We start from the raw sequence: 18,777 nt of genomic DNA on the forward strand, positions 1-18,777 counted from the left end.
AGCTGGGCATGTCTCTGTGGTTCCCCAGCTCATCTATCACAGTAAGCGTGAATGGCGGACGGGGACGGAGGAGGAACAGAGGACGGCTGCTCCCAACCCTCCCTTCTCTCAGTATATACTTAGTGATCTGTGCCAAGGCTGTTCCCTCAATGGAGAATGGAGACCTTGTGTTCTGAGGCTCCAGATGGGCAAAAACAACACAGCACACACCACAACGAACCTCCAGTGAGATAGACGCTGAAAGTGTATGACAAACTAGGAAGGCTATGGGATGTTCTCGCGCATGTCAGAGCTTTGCGGTTTGTGTATGTATAATTAAGATGTAATGTGATAAAAATATTAAAGGCCCTGATGATACATTTTCTCAATCAGCCTCTTTCTATGACCACACCCACACAGCGTTAAACTCTTTATAAATAATTAGGAAGGATGTTTTTTCTTCAAACTTTGACTTGATCATTGCTCATTTAGGAATGAAAATTTAATGATGTAGAGAAATAGTTCACATCTGAAAAGAAATCTTAACTTTGATCCATAAAACTACACTGAAATTACAAAAACATCAAATTTAATGCACATAGTGTTTGTACAACAAAGCCTTGAACAACATACCACACACTTGACACAAATGGATCCAGCTGACAAAGGATACAGGCTTGTCTGTGGCAAGGAAATAGTACAAAACATCAAATAGTGGCCATTAACTACACAGTTTATTTGCCTCGTACTCCACGTAGTTTGGTTGTCTGGCACTGAACGCTTGCAGGGCAGTGAGTATCCTGGTCACATCTGCGCTGGACAGTTTGAGTCTGTGGCGGAGCAGACAGGCGAACAGATCGACATGTGGGGCCCCTGGAGGCGAGAGACGGTTAACCCTGTAGCGCAGCTCCACCAGCTGCAGCAGAGCCGAGTCCTGTGATCCCTGAGTGTACGGGTAGTCTATTTGCAGAATCAGGTCCTGGATTGCCTCTGGGTCAAAGTGCACGCTGTATCCGAACAGCTGCATGCTGTTCACTTTCATGTAGCCGATGTTGCTGGACAGCTCTGTTTCCTCCAGAGGCTCATAGTACACCGTTGTGTTTTTGTTCCCTCCTGTCACTCCCACAGAATCTCTTATGCGACTCCTCAGGTAGAAATGAACTGTCTCAAAAAAGCTTTTCCATCTGTTTCCAAGAGTCAACGTCCAATTATAGCAGTCCAAAGGGATATCCAGCTTGGTCCGCTCCCAGTCAGGATATCCGTGCTGGCCTATAGGCATGGTCCAGCTCTCTGAATGGCTGCCCCCGAAGGGATTCACAAACAGAGACAGCGCCGGCTCCAGAGTGCTGTTCCTAGTGAGGCAAAACTGGAGGGCGAGTCCCAGGAGCATATGAACACGGTTGGACTTCACCCGGTTGCTCTTGAGGGTGAGCAGCATTCTTTTCCTCCAGGACGGGTCGAACCACGTGTTTATGCGCACGTCATTGCTGACAAACACAGCATGTAGAGAGATGCGTGGGTCGCGCCGCTGGAGCAGGTATCGCAGCTCTAGATCCTGCAGGTCTCGGTCGCTCTCCAAGCCCAGGTAGGGGTCCGTAGGGTCTGGCACGGCAGGCCGGCAGGCTCCCTGGGTCAGGGTGAAGCCGGAGTTGCAGCTGGAGCATCGTGTCCGGTTCTCTGTGGAGCAGGAGGCACAGCGGCCACCCTCGCCCACAGAGCAGGGAATGAGGCCCTGACAAGGTGGATGGTTGTAGGGGCAGGAGCAGCTGCGGCTTTCGTCACTGTAAACACCCACCTGGTTGTTCTCGCTGCAGTATAAAATGGAGAGGGCGTAGCTCAACCAGAAGTGCAGAGGCCTGAAGGAGAGACAACAGTCAGTTTTATTGCCAAGTATGTTTCCACATGCAAGGAATTTGTTTTGGTGATTGGTGCAATTGGAGGTTCTTGGAGGTTCTTGTAAACAACAGGTTTACACAGTTTTAGTTTCTGCCTGTATGTGGGAATCAGGTGGACCATGACATGGTCAGAGTGGCCCAGTGCAGCCTGGGGGACACTAAACACTTCAGTTTTAGATTTACTACACTGCTGCACTGGCCATTACAGGAATTTATATTTGTCACTTTGAGTCTTTTTCATGTTTTTGTGATTATGCAATAAAGGAAATGTTTTGCCCAACGAGATTAATACTTTCACAAAAAATATGTGTTGTTTTGATGTGCAGCAAAAACAATTTGAGCTGAACTCAGGCTCAGCTGGAGCTACACAAGCAAAATCAGATCAAAATGAATTTTTTAATCTATTGAATTCGCCCTCTGTGTTGCAGATAGGAGGTGATGGCACACACAGACACACGCACACATCATTATCATACATCATACCCACACCCATCATAATACTGTTAGTATCTTATCTATCTCAGGTTTACACCATAGACGTAGCACAGTAAAACATAAGTACAACGTTAATACGGAAAATAAATAAGCAGATGAATAACAAAAACAAATATTTTGTTTCACTGAGACACAAAACTACAAAATTGAATCACCAAGTCACCCTAAGCCACCACTGAATTTATTTTTTACAAGCAGAACGGGTGTGATAAAGAAGTGTAATTGGATTGTAGACTGAGGAGGCAGTGCCTGCACTCTGACTAGCACACTGATGGATTGTGTCATTTAGTTAATTTCCCTGCCAGAAATAGCTATCAACATGGAGTGTTCATGAGAGGGGCATAAATCTGAGCGAAGTTATGACCACAGTGCTCTCTGATAGGCTGCTGAAATAGAGCATCCAGGTGCTCGTGCTGCTGAAACAGCAGCCATAACAGTAAAAAAAAAAATGCAGGAATAGATATAGCTAAGCAAAGAGTATTGCACTGTCCACAGCAGCTTCAACTCCTGGATGTGATTTTGTTAAAACACATGAGTCAGTATATGAGGAATTTGAAGATGCTGGATTGATTGTAATGCAGTTCAAACCTATAGACACCGAAACGTGTCCGTTTGACCAAACATGATCCCTCTTGTCTCTCCCACCGCTGGAACAGAGAAGCAGGTTTGCTCCTGTCAGCACTTTTCACCTCTCTCCACAACCACTCTTCCTCAAGTGCCTTCTAATAAGTGCCGTCTCACTCCGCTGCTTTCTCCCAGCGCCTGCTGCATAAATCATTTTCATAATTATAAGTTTTGGGGAGCACCTTGGGTTAACAGGCTACAATATAAATATTCCTCCCACTTGTTCCTTTCTTGGTTCTTACCTCGGCCGCTGCAGGACTATTTTGGGCTGTTTCCGGCACCTCTTGCTTAGGCTGAAGAGCTTGTTAGCGGTGCGGCGAGCTTTGGCGAAAAGCTGGTTGCTACTGGTCTCCAGGTGCCTGTAGCGCTGGAGCAGGCTGGCATCTGTCCTCCACAAGTGCTCCACGACAGATGTGTTTACAGCATAATGGGTTGGCAGTTTCCCAACAAAGCTTTGAAACTCCTCTGGTAGGAAAAAAAGAACATGAATAAGTAAACTCTGCCAGTGGTTATGAGCCACAGGATAACAGTATATTGGAAAAAAACAAACTGTCTACACCTCATTGTTTGTGCAAGAAGAGTAAACAGCTCAAGAGGAGAAGTAACAGCTGCAACATGCCTGAGAAGCATGTTTTGTTATTTTGATTTTCTTCTCTTGGAGGGAGGATTGCTGATCTCATCAGCGTGTCAGACAACAAACTCCTTTCATATTTAGTCTCTGTGAAAAGATACATGTTAACCGCCACCTGTTGTCGGCACACAGAGCTGCACACCGTCAAAGCAGCTAGTCTGTAATTAGAAGTGAGTGACACTGAAAGCAAAATTGCGGCGCCTGCCTTCGGCAATGTGAAAGTGAGGCAGGTTGCCATGGTAACAGTAATCACTTGTGTGAAACATAAACAAAAAAAAGAAAGTGTTTCAAATAAGTTCCTTGGCATTTTAATTTCATTTTTAGGGTGAAAACTTTTTGACACATTTACTTTGCACGTCTCTGTAGTACAAACGATTAGCAAATCTCATATACGCATTTGTCACTCTCTTTATACATGCGTTTCAATTTGAGATCCAAAAATAGAGACAAACCTGAAGCACTCAGCATCAACACCACAGGAGTCTGTGTCAAAGGTGTGCTACTGTATGTACTTTAAAAAAAAAACAAAAAAAAACATCAGTACGTCCAAACAGGACACTCATAATATAGCAGTAGACCTATGGCCTTGCCTTTGTTTTCTCTGATGGTTCCTCTGCCTGATGTGTGCCGCAAAACGATCTAACAAACTGACTGTGAATGCCTGCGTGAAGTGCTGTGCAATAACCATGTGTGTATGGTGTATTTGTGGTAATTTGATTTACAAAATTAATGCGATACATTATCAGCTGTTGGGCACAGGCCAGGCTTTGTGTAATTGCTGCTTCATTTATATGTTTAGCTGCCTTTTCGCAGTGCGAGGAGCTGAGGGACATTACAGGGCTCTGACAGAGGAAGATACAGTGTGCTCTTATACATCAAGCGTCTCAGTCAATGTCAGACAATCAATGAAAGAGCTCCAAACTGGTGCTTTCACTGTAGTGATTAGGGGAACGATACACCAATAATGTAACATTTTGACGTTATAATTTTATATCTTTAATTTATTTCCTTTGTAATCTTTTTTAAAAAATTTTATTATGTCTCTGTGCCGGCAAAAGCCAAAAGCCAGAGGCATTATGTTTTCGGGTTGTTTGTCCGTCCATCCCATTCTTTTGAATGTTATATCTCAGAAATGCCTTGACGGAACTTCTTCAAATTTGGCACAAACATTTACTTAGAATTGAAGATGAAATGATAAGAATTTGATGGTCAAAGGTCAAAGGTCATGGTCACTGTGACTACACAAAACCTGTTTTTTGCTGTAACTCACAAGTTCATATACCATGCTGACATTTTCTGTCCAAAAGGTCAAAGATCAACTTCACTGTGACATCATAATGTTCTGCAAAAACACTTCTGGCCATTATACCACAATGTAACTCAGGGAGGGAGGATCGTGATCATATTTCCTGCAACTCGGCTGGTTGGCAGAGGCAGACAACCATAAGGCAGTAATTCTAGTTTTTCTGGTATGTTGGTTGCACCATGTTGGCATGTTGGTTTTTTCCTTGGAAAAAACTCATGCAGAATTAGCCTTTTTCATTTTGGGAGCTTGAAATTGTTGGCATTACTTAACTTTAACCTACTCACTTGAATTGAATGAATTTTAAATAATAGTCATTTTGGACTAGTGTTAGATGAGAGGAATGATACCACACACATGTCTGCATAGTAAAAATGAAGCAGCAGCTGTTGTGGGATTATGGGGCTTATGTGCTGGACTATTTTTATACTTTGGATTTTGTAGTAATGGAGTAATGGTTGGGTTGATATATACTGTACAGACACATGAGTGCTATCAATCTAAGAAAGCAAATTAACATATTTCCTAAAATGTTAAACTTTGCCTTTAATTACCTTTTTTTCAGGGATTCTTCACAGCACTTTGGTGAGAACAGATGGATGTATTTAAAAGGTCCGTGTATTTTCATCCACTGCAGCCCTGAGCACCTTGAGAGCACCAGAACCATCACTTGATGTGACACATGACTGACAGGTCTCTTGATTCAGTATCTGGCAGCTGCCAGTATTTGACAGCCAAGAATTGATTTAGAGCAAAAACAAGACATGTGTTTTTTTTTCATGTTAGCTCTTAAATCCAAGTCTGAATTTATTCTCTTGTGGTAAAAAAAAATAAAAAATAAAAAATCAACTGTATCCTGAAATTCAGATTTTAAAAGCCAATGTTCCACCTCTTTGACAGCACAATTCAAACTGACATTTTCAAGGCCCATTTTGGAGGTTCACAGAAAATTTAAATCCCTGACTCACCAGATTCCTCAAACTCCTGGTTGGTCAGCCTCCAGGAGTCTCTGATGTGCAGCAGGTTGTTTTCCAGAGTTTCCAGGTCAGAGTGAGGACAGTTGCACTGAGGGAAGTCCATGCTGCATTCACACCAGCAGTCACTGTTCTGGCAGACAAACTGGCCCTCAGATTTACAGCCAATGTAGCTGAGAGCTGCCTCAATGAAGAGGCTTTGTAAATAGCCGGGAAGGATCACCTGCAGACCTGTGGAGTGTGAAAAACAGGATCCGGTCAGGCTAGAGTAACCTTTGTTAAAAGCTGTTTTACAAAATTAATGGGTTTTTTTTTGTAATTGAACGTTTTTTTTTGTAAACAACGATGATGTGTTTTGTGGATGGAGCCAAAAAATGAAAGTTTAGAGTTTGTGTTCAAGTGTCATCAACTGGTTGCCAGCAGAAGACAGGTTAAATGAATGAATAACAGAACAAAGAGGGAACAAAGTCTGGACTTCCTGGATGTGTGGATGCCTCCCCTGAAAGATATCCTCAGTCACTATGTTGTAACGCCTATGATATGTGATCTCAAGGCTTAGCTCAGATTGTGCTCAGTAATATTGTAAAGTAAATGTCACACCACTGATATAATATTAACGTATGCCCCATTCATTCATTAAAGTAGTGAGTGATGTTATAGCTAAGCTGTCTGCGAGTAATTTGGTTTGTTTACATGCTACTTCTGCTTACAAGCTAATGTTGCTAACGCTGCTCAGTGGTGTTTAGCATGATGAAAGCCAGCTTTGTAGTTGCTGTTGTTACTAATTTATTTATCATTACTAACTACATCGTTGATTTTGCCTTTGTATGGGACAAGAGTGGAGTGGAGATTTAATTACTCCGGTCTGTCTGTTTAATGGCTTGCAACCATGAACGTCTGTGGTTAGCTTCAAAGGGCGTCTTCAACACCACAGGGCTGTCCTATAAAAAACAAGTTTGGATTCCAAATCTGACATCCAACACTGCAATCATACATTTTTTATCCTATTCCAGTGATCTCGCCCATTTCACTCTACTTGTTTCCACTGTGTTTCTGCCTCCACAGTGTACATAACCGTGACATCCACTCCAAAGTGGTCTATAGAAGCAAGGACAAGCTAGGAAAGATGGAGAGCACTGAAGCACAGAAAAAAAACATTCTTGGTTTTAGTCTGTTCATGAGAGTTTCTAACAATAAGAAAAACAGTGAATGATGCCAGATGTGTCCTTTAAGTCAGTATTTATAGTCTGACATTTTGGGGCATATGCTTATCTGTTTTCTTGGTGAGAGTTAGGTGATGAAGACTCTCGTATCTGTTTGGTAAATATAAGCTACAGCAGCGAGTTAACGCAGCACAAAGACTGAAAACAGAGGAAACAGCTAGCATGGCTCTGACCACCAGTAATAAAACCTGCCTACTAGCACATTTAGAGCTCACTAATTAACACGTTATATATTGTTTGTTAAATGACAGAAAAAGCAAAAGTTTAAAAACAATGTGTTAGCTCAACAAAGCGAACCATCTCCAAACTGGATCTTCATATTTAATATATATTATATTAAATATATATCTTACATATTTATCTTCTCAAGAAAGCAAATGTGTACATTGTTTTTTCCAAGACATCAATCATCTTTCTTGAGATCAGTACCACTAGTTCCATTAGAGACCAAAAAACAAAACAAAAGAAAACTCTTCAAACTCTACAGCAGCATCAGTGTAAATTTAGAGAGAGTTTGTAATGACATATGATTTAGATGATTCAGGTTTTACCTTGTAGTTGCACCTTGTTTTCTGGACTGTGAACCAGCACGGAGCTGACTGTGTCCAGGTTGTCATAGTTGCTGCATCCGAGTGGCCCGGTTCTGGTTTCTGTCACCTACAAGGATATTGCGAGAATACAGTGCAGTCTAAATGCCTTGTCTGGTGTCTTTTTGGTTTTTCATTATGTGAGAGACAGCTTAGATGTGACTCAGTTGTGCTGGCTGTATCCTCTATTGAGTTTGGATGCCTTTCTCCATATTAAATTTAGAGAACAGACAGCAGATAATCTTAGTTTAGTCAGTGGATATAGTCATCAATCATGTAACGACAGACATGACCTGTATGTTATTGACTCATTCACTTGTGCAGTTTTCTTTTAAAAAGACAATAAAAAAGAACATTAACAGCCTCAACAAAGGCCTTTATGCCTCAAATGAATTTGAATGTAGTGAGTCACTGTGAAGTAAAATGAAAAGGTCTTCAGTTAGTAAGTTTTCTTTCTTCAGACAGAATAATTTGTTCTGATCTCAAAGAAGAAATCAACTTCCCTCCAACTGAAAAACTTTAAACTGATTCACTTCTCTGCTAACTTCATTTCTAAATGTAATTAATCTTGATGTCAAGAGTTAGAAATTCTGACACATGGAAGCACAAGACCACAAAACTTACTGTGTATTAGCATAAATGTATGCTCAGAGTCTTTCCTGTTTCTTACTGAATCCCCAGTACCACATGTGATTTTAATGAATGGCCATGTATCGCAGGTGCTGCTTTACATCCCTCATAAAATGCAGTATTCATCTCCCCCTCCCTCCCTCTTTCTCTTGCTCTGATCTTCAATCTGCCTGAACTCCACACATGCTGCAAAATGGCAAATGAATGGAAGTCAGCCTGGCTGGAAATTAATGGAATGATATCTTTAATCCATCAAGCTGATGCATAACCAGAGGAACACGTTTTCAGTTCGGGGGGGCACTTGTCTTCATCAGTGGCTACTCACTTTAGGATCTACGTTTGCCCCTCGGGCTGATTAATGCGTACGCTCTAATAGCCACTTCAGATGATAAAATGGATGATTGGTGTTTTATACTACAGGAGGCACGACTGCTTCTCCGGTCTGCTTCTCCAGTCTGCTCTTTAAAGCTTGCTGCTGGGGAGATGAAGTCTTAGAAACCCTTATCTTGTAGTATAGTTTTCCTGCTGCTTAAAAACAGTTAATTAGCCTGTAATGGGTGGTTAGCAAAGACACGCTTGACCATTTTGCTATGAAAAAAAAAAAAAAAATCAATTCAACTGTCTGATACAAATCAAATTAGATTCTCCTCCCCAGTTTCTTCTGCACATACGAGTTTTCTGTTACAATAAACTACATGTCGAAGAGAGGAAAACAGGAGCGATAGATTCGACAGTCTTGCTGCAGCCCTGCAGGTGAATCTCCTGGTGTCTGGCCAATTCTGTAAATAAGCATTTGTTCTTAATCCTACCTGATTAAATAAATTATGGAAATGAATTCCCTGAGCTGGTATTAAAGCATCTTCAATTTGAGCTACCAGGTCGTCATTAAGTAAAACTTTACTCTTACAGTTTTGAAGTTCTAAGTATTTCCTACTTATACTATGAATACACTTCTATTCCACTACATTTCAGAGAGAAATATATGACATTTTTCTCTCTCAATATTTTTATTTTAAAGCTATTGATAGCAGTTACTTTTCAGATTAAGATTTTATCATCTGTAATCTGTAATCTATAGTCTATATGATCTGTTAGTAAAATATCTTGCATTGCCACAGATTAAACTAGCTAGCAGTATAAAAATCTGTTTATATTAGCCCCGCCTCAACCAGTTACAACATTAAAGTGCTGCTTATGAATTATTATTATTATTAACCAAATAAAATGTGTAAACAAGATTACAATCTCTTTGTATAAACAATGTTACAACAATAAAAACACAAACACTAAAACAGACAAATACAACTGTCAGAAACACAAATCCAGTGACTATGCAATACTAAAATGATTTCAGCATACAGGGTACAATGCTGTACAAGATTTCCATAGCCAGTTATAAAATGTAGAGCACAATGTTATACAGTATCCAACTCTTTAGATACTGGTCAGTGCATATATGGAGACCAGATCACTGTTATCAAATAAAGGTAAAAAAAAAAGTTGCTGAAGTCAAGTGTTTCCCTGCCTGAAAATACAAAACTTACTTAAAGTTTCACCTTGGAAACAAGGTTTTCAATGAATGATTTCAATTACAAGGTCTGATCAATAATAATACCTTAACACTTATATGTTGTGACCATTTCAATTTCAACCCCTTGAGCAGTTAAGATCTGAGGAAGATTAGAGAGTAGCTCTTTGCCATTTGAAAATAACATGACTTTGGATATGCCTGCATGTAACACCAACTTAAGCTGAGCTAAATGGGACTGAACGCTACATGTTAATATATTAATAATATAGATAACATTGACAAGGATCATTCTTCATAATACAAATTGCCTTTTTAAAAAAGCTGTGCTTTATTACCCTCTCTGGTTAAAGTTTCAAGTCTGTTCCACCTTTAACCCCAACCAGCAGTGATGTCACAGAGTACTGACACACCCACAAGTACACGTCTACATCACTGCAGCAATATGAGAAGCTAAGCTAAAGAAAGCCAGCAGAAACAAGATTTTAGCTGAAAATAAGTTGTTTTTCAAGTACATTTGTTGCCAACACTTATGTAACATTCACTTACAAGTAACATTTTGAATTCAAGACTTTTACTTGTAACCAGGTTTAATTTTTTCTACTTTTACTGAATACCTCATTCATAGTAAAAAACTATGAATACATACATTTTACATTTCGTTTAATTTATGACAACATGTTTGTACACACTAAATATCACTTGGTTTAACTTGATATCTTGATATAAAAAGATACAGTAGATAAAATTATACCAACACTGCATCAAAACAACTTATTGGCACTAGGTAAAGTTAACCCAGTATTTTAACCAAGTGAGGTCTGTATGCATTTATTTATTGATCAAGACTGGAATCATTTCATGTCTCTGAAGACTGAACAAGTCATTCATACATATTCACCGACCTCAGTGGCTGAACCCACAACCAAGCAGGTCCAACTCCATGCTTTGTATCTTGCCGTTCCCATGTGTGAATGCTGGAGGCTGAAAAACCACCCCTCTGCTGGGGAACAGCTCTGCTGCCTGCAGGCAGTGAGTGTGTGGTGTTTAATCTCCCAGCAGACTGTTGCTGTATTTAAAGCTCTTTGACTTGCACATACCCGTATGGCGGTGGATGCGATCTGGAGGTGGTGCAGCCTGCGAAGGGTGCTCTCTCTGTCGGTGAAGTAGGAAGCAGCCAGCTGGTGTAGGGCTTCAAGGGTCACCGTCCCGGTGTTGTTTGAGTTCCTGTTGCTGCTACGGCTGGCCTCGGCCCCTGAGGGTGAAGACTCCTGGCTGAGCTTCCTTTTGTCCACAAATATCGTCAAAGATTCTTCCCCTGGTAACAGTCAGGCAGAGGAACGAGAGCTTCATTAGCTCTGACAGAGCAGCACTAATCACCTTTCATTAGTATCTTTTCGGGTCAGATAGAAAAGAGCAGTAGTGATTAAGTGCTGTGGGGGAACTGATGGTTTGGATGATTGGAGGAAAAAGCTCAGACAAGGTCTCTGAACCTACTGAACTACTCAGGAGCTTATTTAAGTTTATGTTGGTTTAATTATTTCAATCATCTGAAATATATTTGCCAAGAATTTAAAACAAAGTTGATCTCAGGTTAGCACTGCCTTGCTGGGTCACAAATAAATTGTCCATTTGGAGACATTTCTTACAATTATAAATATCACATGGCTAATGTAAAAGCAGCCAATTAAACTACCACAACAGACTCATTAAGACTTGTAAGACGCTGTTTGAGGCATTCGGTTGAAGGAAAATCCTAACTTGTTTTTTCCTAACTCCTCAGTGATGTGAGTTATAAAAGAAAACAGAAGGAAACAGGAAGACAGTTGTTCCTGACAAAGAAGTCATAATTCACATGGCTGCTAGAGGTCCTTGTCAGGTAAACCTAAATGCAGGCCCATACATGTTCAAAACAAGGACATCCATCAGTTGCAACATCAAGAGATCAAGAGTTGGTCCAGGTGAGACAGAGGAGTTGTGTCCTGTCATTAAAACTTCCTATGGGGTATTGTGGTCTTTCAGAGGAGACAATTGTATCTTTGTCTTTTCTATGATGCAACTCTGATGAGAGATTGTTGAATATTGGTGGATGGTGCAAGAAGTTCTTTATCTAAAATTCTGAGAGAGAGATAAAAGTGATCCGAACATAAAAATAATCTTTTTAACTGATAACTTTTTTCTGCAAAAATTTCCACTTGCATAGTCCCTTAAAATCTGTGTTATTTTCTTTCAGGATACACTTTTCACACGTATGCTTTCACTTCTTCTTTCACAATATACTTTGCCATAATGATTTATTAAAGTGGGAAAGGATAAGCCAATTGTGTATAAATTATAGTGTTGTACAACAGTAATGAATCTCTGTTTAGGGAACCATGCTGTTTGACAGCCAAACAAAAACATTAAATCAGTCTTTTTCTGCCTTTTCCAATTTATTTTTTGTACACTAAACCAGAGTGATTTGCAGTTTTTATGAGCCAAAAGACACTGATCCAGAAAAATTATTACATGCTTTGTTGTTTAGAAAGCAACAGACGGTAAAATCAGTGCACCAAATGCTTGAAAAAAAATAAAAATAAAAAAAACACATTAGAAGCTCTGTGAATCAGGCATCCTTTGAAGCTCAGTGGACTCTACTGTACCTCCCAGCGTGGCAGAGAGGAGGACGTGGGTGCCATATTTCTTGATTAGACTCTCTGTAATCGTCTGGAGGGTTGGCCGCCTCCCCAGCTGGCGGATGGCGTGTATGAAGTCGGGGTCGAGGGGCAGAGCCAGACCGCCGCTGCCACCAAAACTGTTCCTCTTCTCTACCGCCAGACTGTTGACCTTCCATCGACCAAACTCCCTGGCAACAGACAGACACACACACACACACACACACACACACACGTACACATGCACAGAGACATTTTGCTGACTTGATTGAGGCCTTCAGCTGTGTATAAGGCCCCAGACTGCTGTTTAACAAACTGTGGTGAGAGCACAGTAGAGGGTGAATGTGTGTTACATACTTTAAGACACATATATTATACAGCTGTGAAGTTGTATCCCCTCAAGAGCTCTAATAATACACCTCTGATATATCAGAGAACCACTTTTTAACTACCTACTTTTTTAAATGCAGTACACGATTAGAGTGGCCTTTAAGTCATTCAGGTTGTGGTCGGTTATTTATGCACTGTTAGATTCTCATTTGCACTTCCCGTGGGAATTGCATCAAGTATATTTTATTTATTATATTCCCAACCTTTTTTGTTTTAAACACTCCCACAACTCTGGATTTAACACCATTAAATACATATTGGATATTATATATTTTAAATAATACAGTGGTCACACTTTTTTGTCATACATGACATAGTCATTGTAGGCTTAAAAACTACATTTAGACCTCCATGCTGGGAAATGAAACAGTTTCTTGTTTGTTTTACCGGACCGTGTTTTTCGATCCCATTTGTTGGAAAGAAAATAGGGAAAACAGAGACAAAGTTCTGGGTTAGAGGACTTTAAACATTTTGGAAAATATGCTTATTTAATTTCTTGCAGAGAGTTATATAAGTAGAAACACTCTCGTATCTGTAGGGTAAATATGAAGAATAAGTCAGGAGTTGGTTAGCTTAGCATTCACTTTTTTTTCTCGTACAGATTAAACAAAAAAAGATAGAACGTGTTACTGAATGAGCTTTAGAGGTGTTGGTCGATGGATTTTGTTAACGGTGTACAGAGCCAGGAGGACTGTTTCTGTTTCCAATCTGTACGCATAAGCTAAGCTAACAGGCTGCTGGCTGTACTTTGATAGTTAGCCTCCAGACAAGACTGCTATCAATCTTCTTATCTAACTCTCACCAAGAGAGCAAATAAATGTATTTCCCAAAATGTCAAACTGTTTGTTTGTTTGTTTATTTTTCACTAAAAAGAACTGCTCTCTTTGAATAAGATAAGTGGTGTTTCAGTGTTAAAACGTTAAAACTCAGGCTTGAGGAAAATGTCCTGTTGTGTCGGCCTGTCATAGCTAGAGATTATTGGTGATTGGGATACTAAAGATGAGCATCTCACCATTTTTTGTCAAATTAAATGTGTTTATTTTCATCCTAAAGACAAATATGGGGATATGCATTTATTTTCTAACCAAATCATAATTTCTCCTTTATCATATCAGCTTTGCTGCTCCACAATCTTTTCATGTACCCCCTGGAAATTGCAGGTTGTCCCTGAGGAACAAGAGCCAGAGGTTGAGAAACCTTCTTGTTGCTCACTGTTGTCTGAACGAGCATGTCACAGCTTTAAATAACTCCTGCGTGGGTTAAACAGAACTTGTTGCAATGCAACTCCCACAGCTACAGAAAGGCGCAAAGCCAAAATAAAGTCCCACATCATCAGCTGCCATCGTTTGTTATCTCGTGCCCTTTGGACACAAGTCTCACTCAACTCAAAAGCAGCTCCCTCCATTTCTCCCTCCCTCCACAGCATCAGCTTATGTCTACCTCTCCTACAATGCAGCCTGCTGCTCTGTGTACTTGCCTCTCCTTCTGGGAGGCAATCAAATCACTGCCACGAGAAAAACGATCGGCAGAAAAATAATTGGGGAACTGGGACAGTGTGGAGTGTGTCATTACAGCCAATCATCATAACGAGGGGACAGGCCGAGCGTCAGTCACTGGTGGACAGATGGGCATCGCAGACCCAGCCCAGGGTTTAGCTCACAGCTATTCCACCAGCGTGCACACACAGCAAAACAGAGGGATGTTTGCTGTAGGAGCGTACTCGGGAATCTCAATGTGACGGTTTACTGTACCTACTGTAAGCAATCAGTAGTGATCAAAACAGATCATTGGAGGGGAAACAAAACTACAGTATAAACGCAGCGGCTGTGAAGAGCAGATGGACAGTTTAATAACATGCTGCTGCATGACTGATAGGCACGTGATGCTCATGGTGGTGTAACAGAGGTCAGAGGGGTAGAACAGCAGTTTAGGCCCCCCAGGCTATTTTAGAGCACACAGAAAAATATGGAGCATCTGCAACTCTGTGGAGACTGTAAAATATAGTTATGACATATTTCTAAGAATAAATGCCTCTGGTGTTTCCACAGTTTATACTTTTCCTGATATTATCTGAGACATTCAATTATAGGCCAAAATGGGTGGAGGAAATGAAAACTGGCCCAAACTGACTCTCCAGTCAGCGATCATCTTCTTACAGCAGCTGTTTCTTTTTTTCTTTCTTTCTTTCTTTTTTTTTTTTTTAATCTTTTTGGTTGAGTCTTCTTTTTGAGTTAGCCTTAAAATTCATAATCCCCAATCCTTGAAAAAGCCTTTGGGTTAGCAGGCAGTGTGTGCAGGCAGTTTACAGGTCGCTGCTTCAGGGTAAAAGACCCCCTGAGTGGTAAAATGCCAGCCAGCCAAAAGGCTACAGATGGCGCCCGCCTTCGACATTCCAAGCGGTTCACCTCTTTGTCACTTTCATTGATTTTCACTAATTACGAAGCAGGGTTCGGAAAAGAAGAAACCTCAAGTCAGGGGACCATTGGGACATTTATGCACTAGGCCCACTGAAAAAATGCAGGTGTCACATGGAGATAAACACCACAAACTAAAAGATCCCTGGGAGGAGATAATGGACCAATTGATTTATAGATGCAAACATTCACTTTGGAAAACCCTCAGCATTGTTCACCACAGATAAAGATACATAGTGCTGGGCCTGAAGCACTGATAAACCACGCAAGACTGCAGGAGGAGCAACTAAATAACACCACGCATTGATTTTTGACAAAATCATACACAAACACATACAGCATATAATGTCTGATCCAGCTTATTGCATGTGTGAAAGATGCAGCAGTGGCGTGCATTGACTGAAATACTGTAGACACCTCACAGTTGCAACAAAGCAGGAAAACACTGCAAGCCCGAAGCTTTCTTGTGAGGAATATTTAGACAGAGGCAGCAGAGGCAGCAGCAGCAGCAGCAGCAGCAGCAGCAGCTGAAAGTGCAGCTCAGGGATGCTGCAGAAAGTCACTGACAGGATGTTGCTGTCCACACACTGTCACTGGCTTAACTCCAGCAGCAGGGGTCATTTTGAGACATTCAGCAAAAAAAGATGCCATCAAATGCCAAATACCCTGAAACAAAAACCCAAGAATGGAATAAATGTTTGATGCTATCAAGAGAGCAGATCACTTTTTCAGGTGGAAGGGGGTGAATTTTGCAGTGCTACAGCGGTTCTTCAGATTTGCTCATCAGCTTGTGACTAATTCGGTGCAGGTGTGATACCTGTGAGGGCAATCCTGAGAGTGAGCAGCTTTTCATTCCCAACACTACAGCAGCTGCTGTCGCTGATTAGTCCCTCTCCAGCTCAGAGTGGCTCATCAGTGAAATTATCCAGTGGCATGTTTGGATGAAATGTAGGCTATATGTGCACTCGACAGCAGAAACCTCAAACAACTGGAAGAAGAGAGCCTATGGGAGGGGGGAAAAATACACCTCCAGTAAATGCAGCACACACCCATAACACACGGCTGTCTCACCTGTAGATCTTGTATCTGGTGCTGAAGCCCTGCTGGTATCTCTCCGCAGCCTCCGTGAACTCCAGTGACTGCTGGAAGGGCCCTTTATCGGACAGCAGCCAACCCAGGGAGCCTTGGGCGCTGTCGCCTTGTCCGGCGGCGGCTGCGGCTCCAGCGGCGGCGGCGGCGGCGGCGGCCCTGGAGGTCCAGCAGCAGCAGAGCCACAGGCTGAGAGCCGCCCCCTCCCATAGCAGAGACAGCCGCTTATGACTGATTCTCTGACAGCTCATGCTTCACCCAGCGACACCTCATTTCTCTCCGGACTGAGAGGAGGACAGAGGAGTAAAGATAGAGTTACAGTTTCACACGTTTTAGGGATGGAAAAGTAGTGCAGCAGTCGAGCAGATGTGGAAGAGTTAAACAGACTAAGTGCATGATCAAATCTTTTTTTTTTTTAAGGCTGTATTAAAAGACACTTGCCTGATTTTGCAAAAGGGGCCAAACGATGCGCTCTCAAGAATAAGTGAACTCTTCTGATCTTGCGAGAGCTGCGAATAAAACCTCTCCCGTCCAGTGATCCGACAAAATTCATTAACTCGCGATTCGTGAGTCGTTTCTTTCAGGCGCTGCTCCAACTTAATGTCCGCTCTCGCTCAACTTTATTTCGGCGGACGATGCTCCAGCATCCGCGCATCCCTGCGCTCCTCGGTGAGAAGTTGCAGCAGCGGAGGCACCAACACACGGGGGCTCATTTGGAGGATGTCCGTGCGGTCAGAGACATGTCCTGAGGTTGAATGCAAAAGGTGGATTTTTCCATGTTAGAGGAAATCCCTTTGTTGCACTGTGTGGTCCTTAAAGTGGTCGCTGTGACAAAAAAAAAAAAAAAAAAAAAAATCTGGATAAATTGCAGTTGCATGTGAGCTGTTATTTCCCCCCCTCTGCTGAGTGAGCTGGTGGATGAATGAGCGCCTGCTGCAACACACAGAGCTTTTCTTCCCCCTGTTTTTTTTTTTTCCAAGTGAGATAGCAAGAGGGCGAGCAAGTGCATCATGATGAGGGTAATGTATGCAGCCTGAGTGGATTCAAGTTTTGAGCATTTTGCATCAGGGCTGCGTTGATCATTCACCATTACCTTCACATAATTCATCCTCATTATTTGCAATCACAGCTTATTTCTCTCTTTGAGAAAGTGGCACATTAAAAGTGTTAAAAGGAGCTTGATAATAGGCTAATCATCTCTCAGTGTATCTCCTTTTATTGTCCTGTGCTACAGCTTCAAAGCCTGCAGCCTGCAGAACTAAATGGCCCACTTCGACCCCTCCTATGATGACATGCACACTTGCTGGATTTACCAGTGAGAATAATTGCAGGCCATTATCTTGGTACAGGTTTCTTGGGTGATGTGATTCAAGTTCAGGAGTGCACTCAGTTTGACACATCCAAACATAAAAGAACAGTTTCCTCTCATAAAAGGATGCTCGGATTCCTAATTATGCGGAAGAAATGTTTGACCTGTAACTTGTAAATAATAAACTCTGAACACTCAGAACATTTCAGTGTGGATTCTTGTTGCTAATGGCGTTTTTTTTTTTTCAGACAGTGATGGGCGAGGAGACAGGTGTAGGAACAGATGCAGATTTGGATATCCCCTCCCCTCCCCTGCCTCCCTTGCAGCAACATCACAACCACTTGACACACAGTCGACAAATCTTTCAGACATGTGAGAGCTGAATGGCGATAGGGGAAAGTTAGCTGCCATGAGCCTTCAAATTATGGTGGAGAAGATGGCAGGGACGTAGATCTGTGTGTGTGTGTGTGCATCTGTGTGTTTGGGGAAGGGGGGTCGACAGGTACAGCAGATGAAGCAGATGAATCTCTTATTAAGATTCTTTTGTCTGCTCTTCGGGGATTATGACAATAAAAAAAAAAAAAAAAGATAAATTCCCGAGCCAGAAGTTGTTTGATGTTGGTGCTATTATACTTTATGTTTTCCACTAGAATCCTTTGTCTGGCTCTTTCAAGTCATCTTGTCATTATACTTGTCATTCATGCTGAAAACCTGATTGACAAAGGCCTCCCTGTGTTAAATGGGCTGTGAGGAGAGTGTCTGTTATCCATGATGGGGTTGAATCAATAGTCTGCTTTTATTGATTCCCTTTCGCTGTAATGTTGTTTGGCAGGCGCTCCTCAGGATGCCAGGCCACGATTCTTTTCTTTTTCAAGCTCAAATTAAGAGAGTCAATTCAATAACGAGGGGTCATGTCTTCAAAGCCTAAATAGCTGTGGTCACCATCGGCGCTGCTGACAGACGTCTGGCCCGTTCCAATCAACTGAAACACTTTGAAATTTAAAGCAAGAGCCAGTTTTTCTGCTGCACTTCCAATAAGAGGATTTGCCTCC

At 41.6% G+C, this 18,777-nt stretch overlaps 1 protein-coding gene across 2 annotated transcripts; it reads right to left on the minus strand.

The window, feature by feature from the left end:
• Positions 1–467: 467 nt before the first annotated feature.
• On the minus strand, positions 468–17,964 carry LOC139629520 (BMP/retinoic acid-inducible neural-specific protein 3-like). Of its 2 annotated transcripts, XM_071492185.1 has the most exons (8): positions 16,858–17,964; positions 16,399–16,700; positions 12,512–12,714; positions 10,970–11,187; positions 7,676–7,781; positions 5,896–6,132; positions 3,236–3,458; positions 468–1,835 (listed from the first exon to the last, which is right to left on the minus strand). In XM_071492185.1, exons 2-8 carry the CDS (start codon positions 16,665–16,667, stop codon positions 701–703), a joined length of 2,391 nt encoding a protein of 796 aa, XP_071348286.1. In that variant the 5' UTR covers positions 16,668–16,700; positions 16,858–17,964; the 3' UTR covers positions 468–700. The 2 variants fall into 2 exon arrangements, with proteins under 2 accessions (XP_071348286.1, XP_071348285.1); XM_071492184.1 differs by having other exon boundaries at positions 16,399–17,964.
• Between the last annotated feature and the right edge of the window lie 813 nt (positions 17,965–18,777).

Source organism: Trachinotus anak, unplaced genomic scaffold (genome assembly GCF_046630095.1).
Source record: "Trachinotus anak isolate AG129_WGS33_773 ecotype Australia unplaced genomic scaffold, CSIRO_AGI_Tana_v1 ptg000012l, whole genome shotgun sequence".
Taxonomy (NCBI): domain Eukaryota; kingdom Metazoa; phylum Chordata; class Actinopteri; order Carangiformes; family Carangidae; genus Trachinotus; species Trachinotus anak.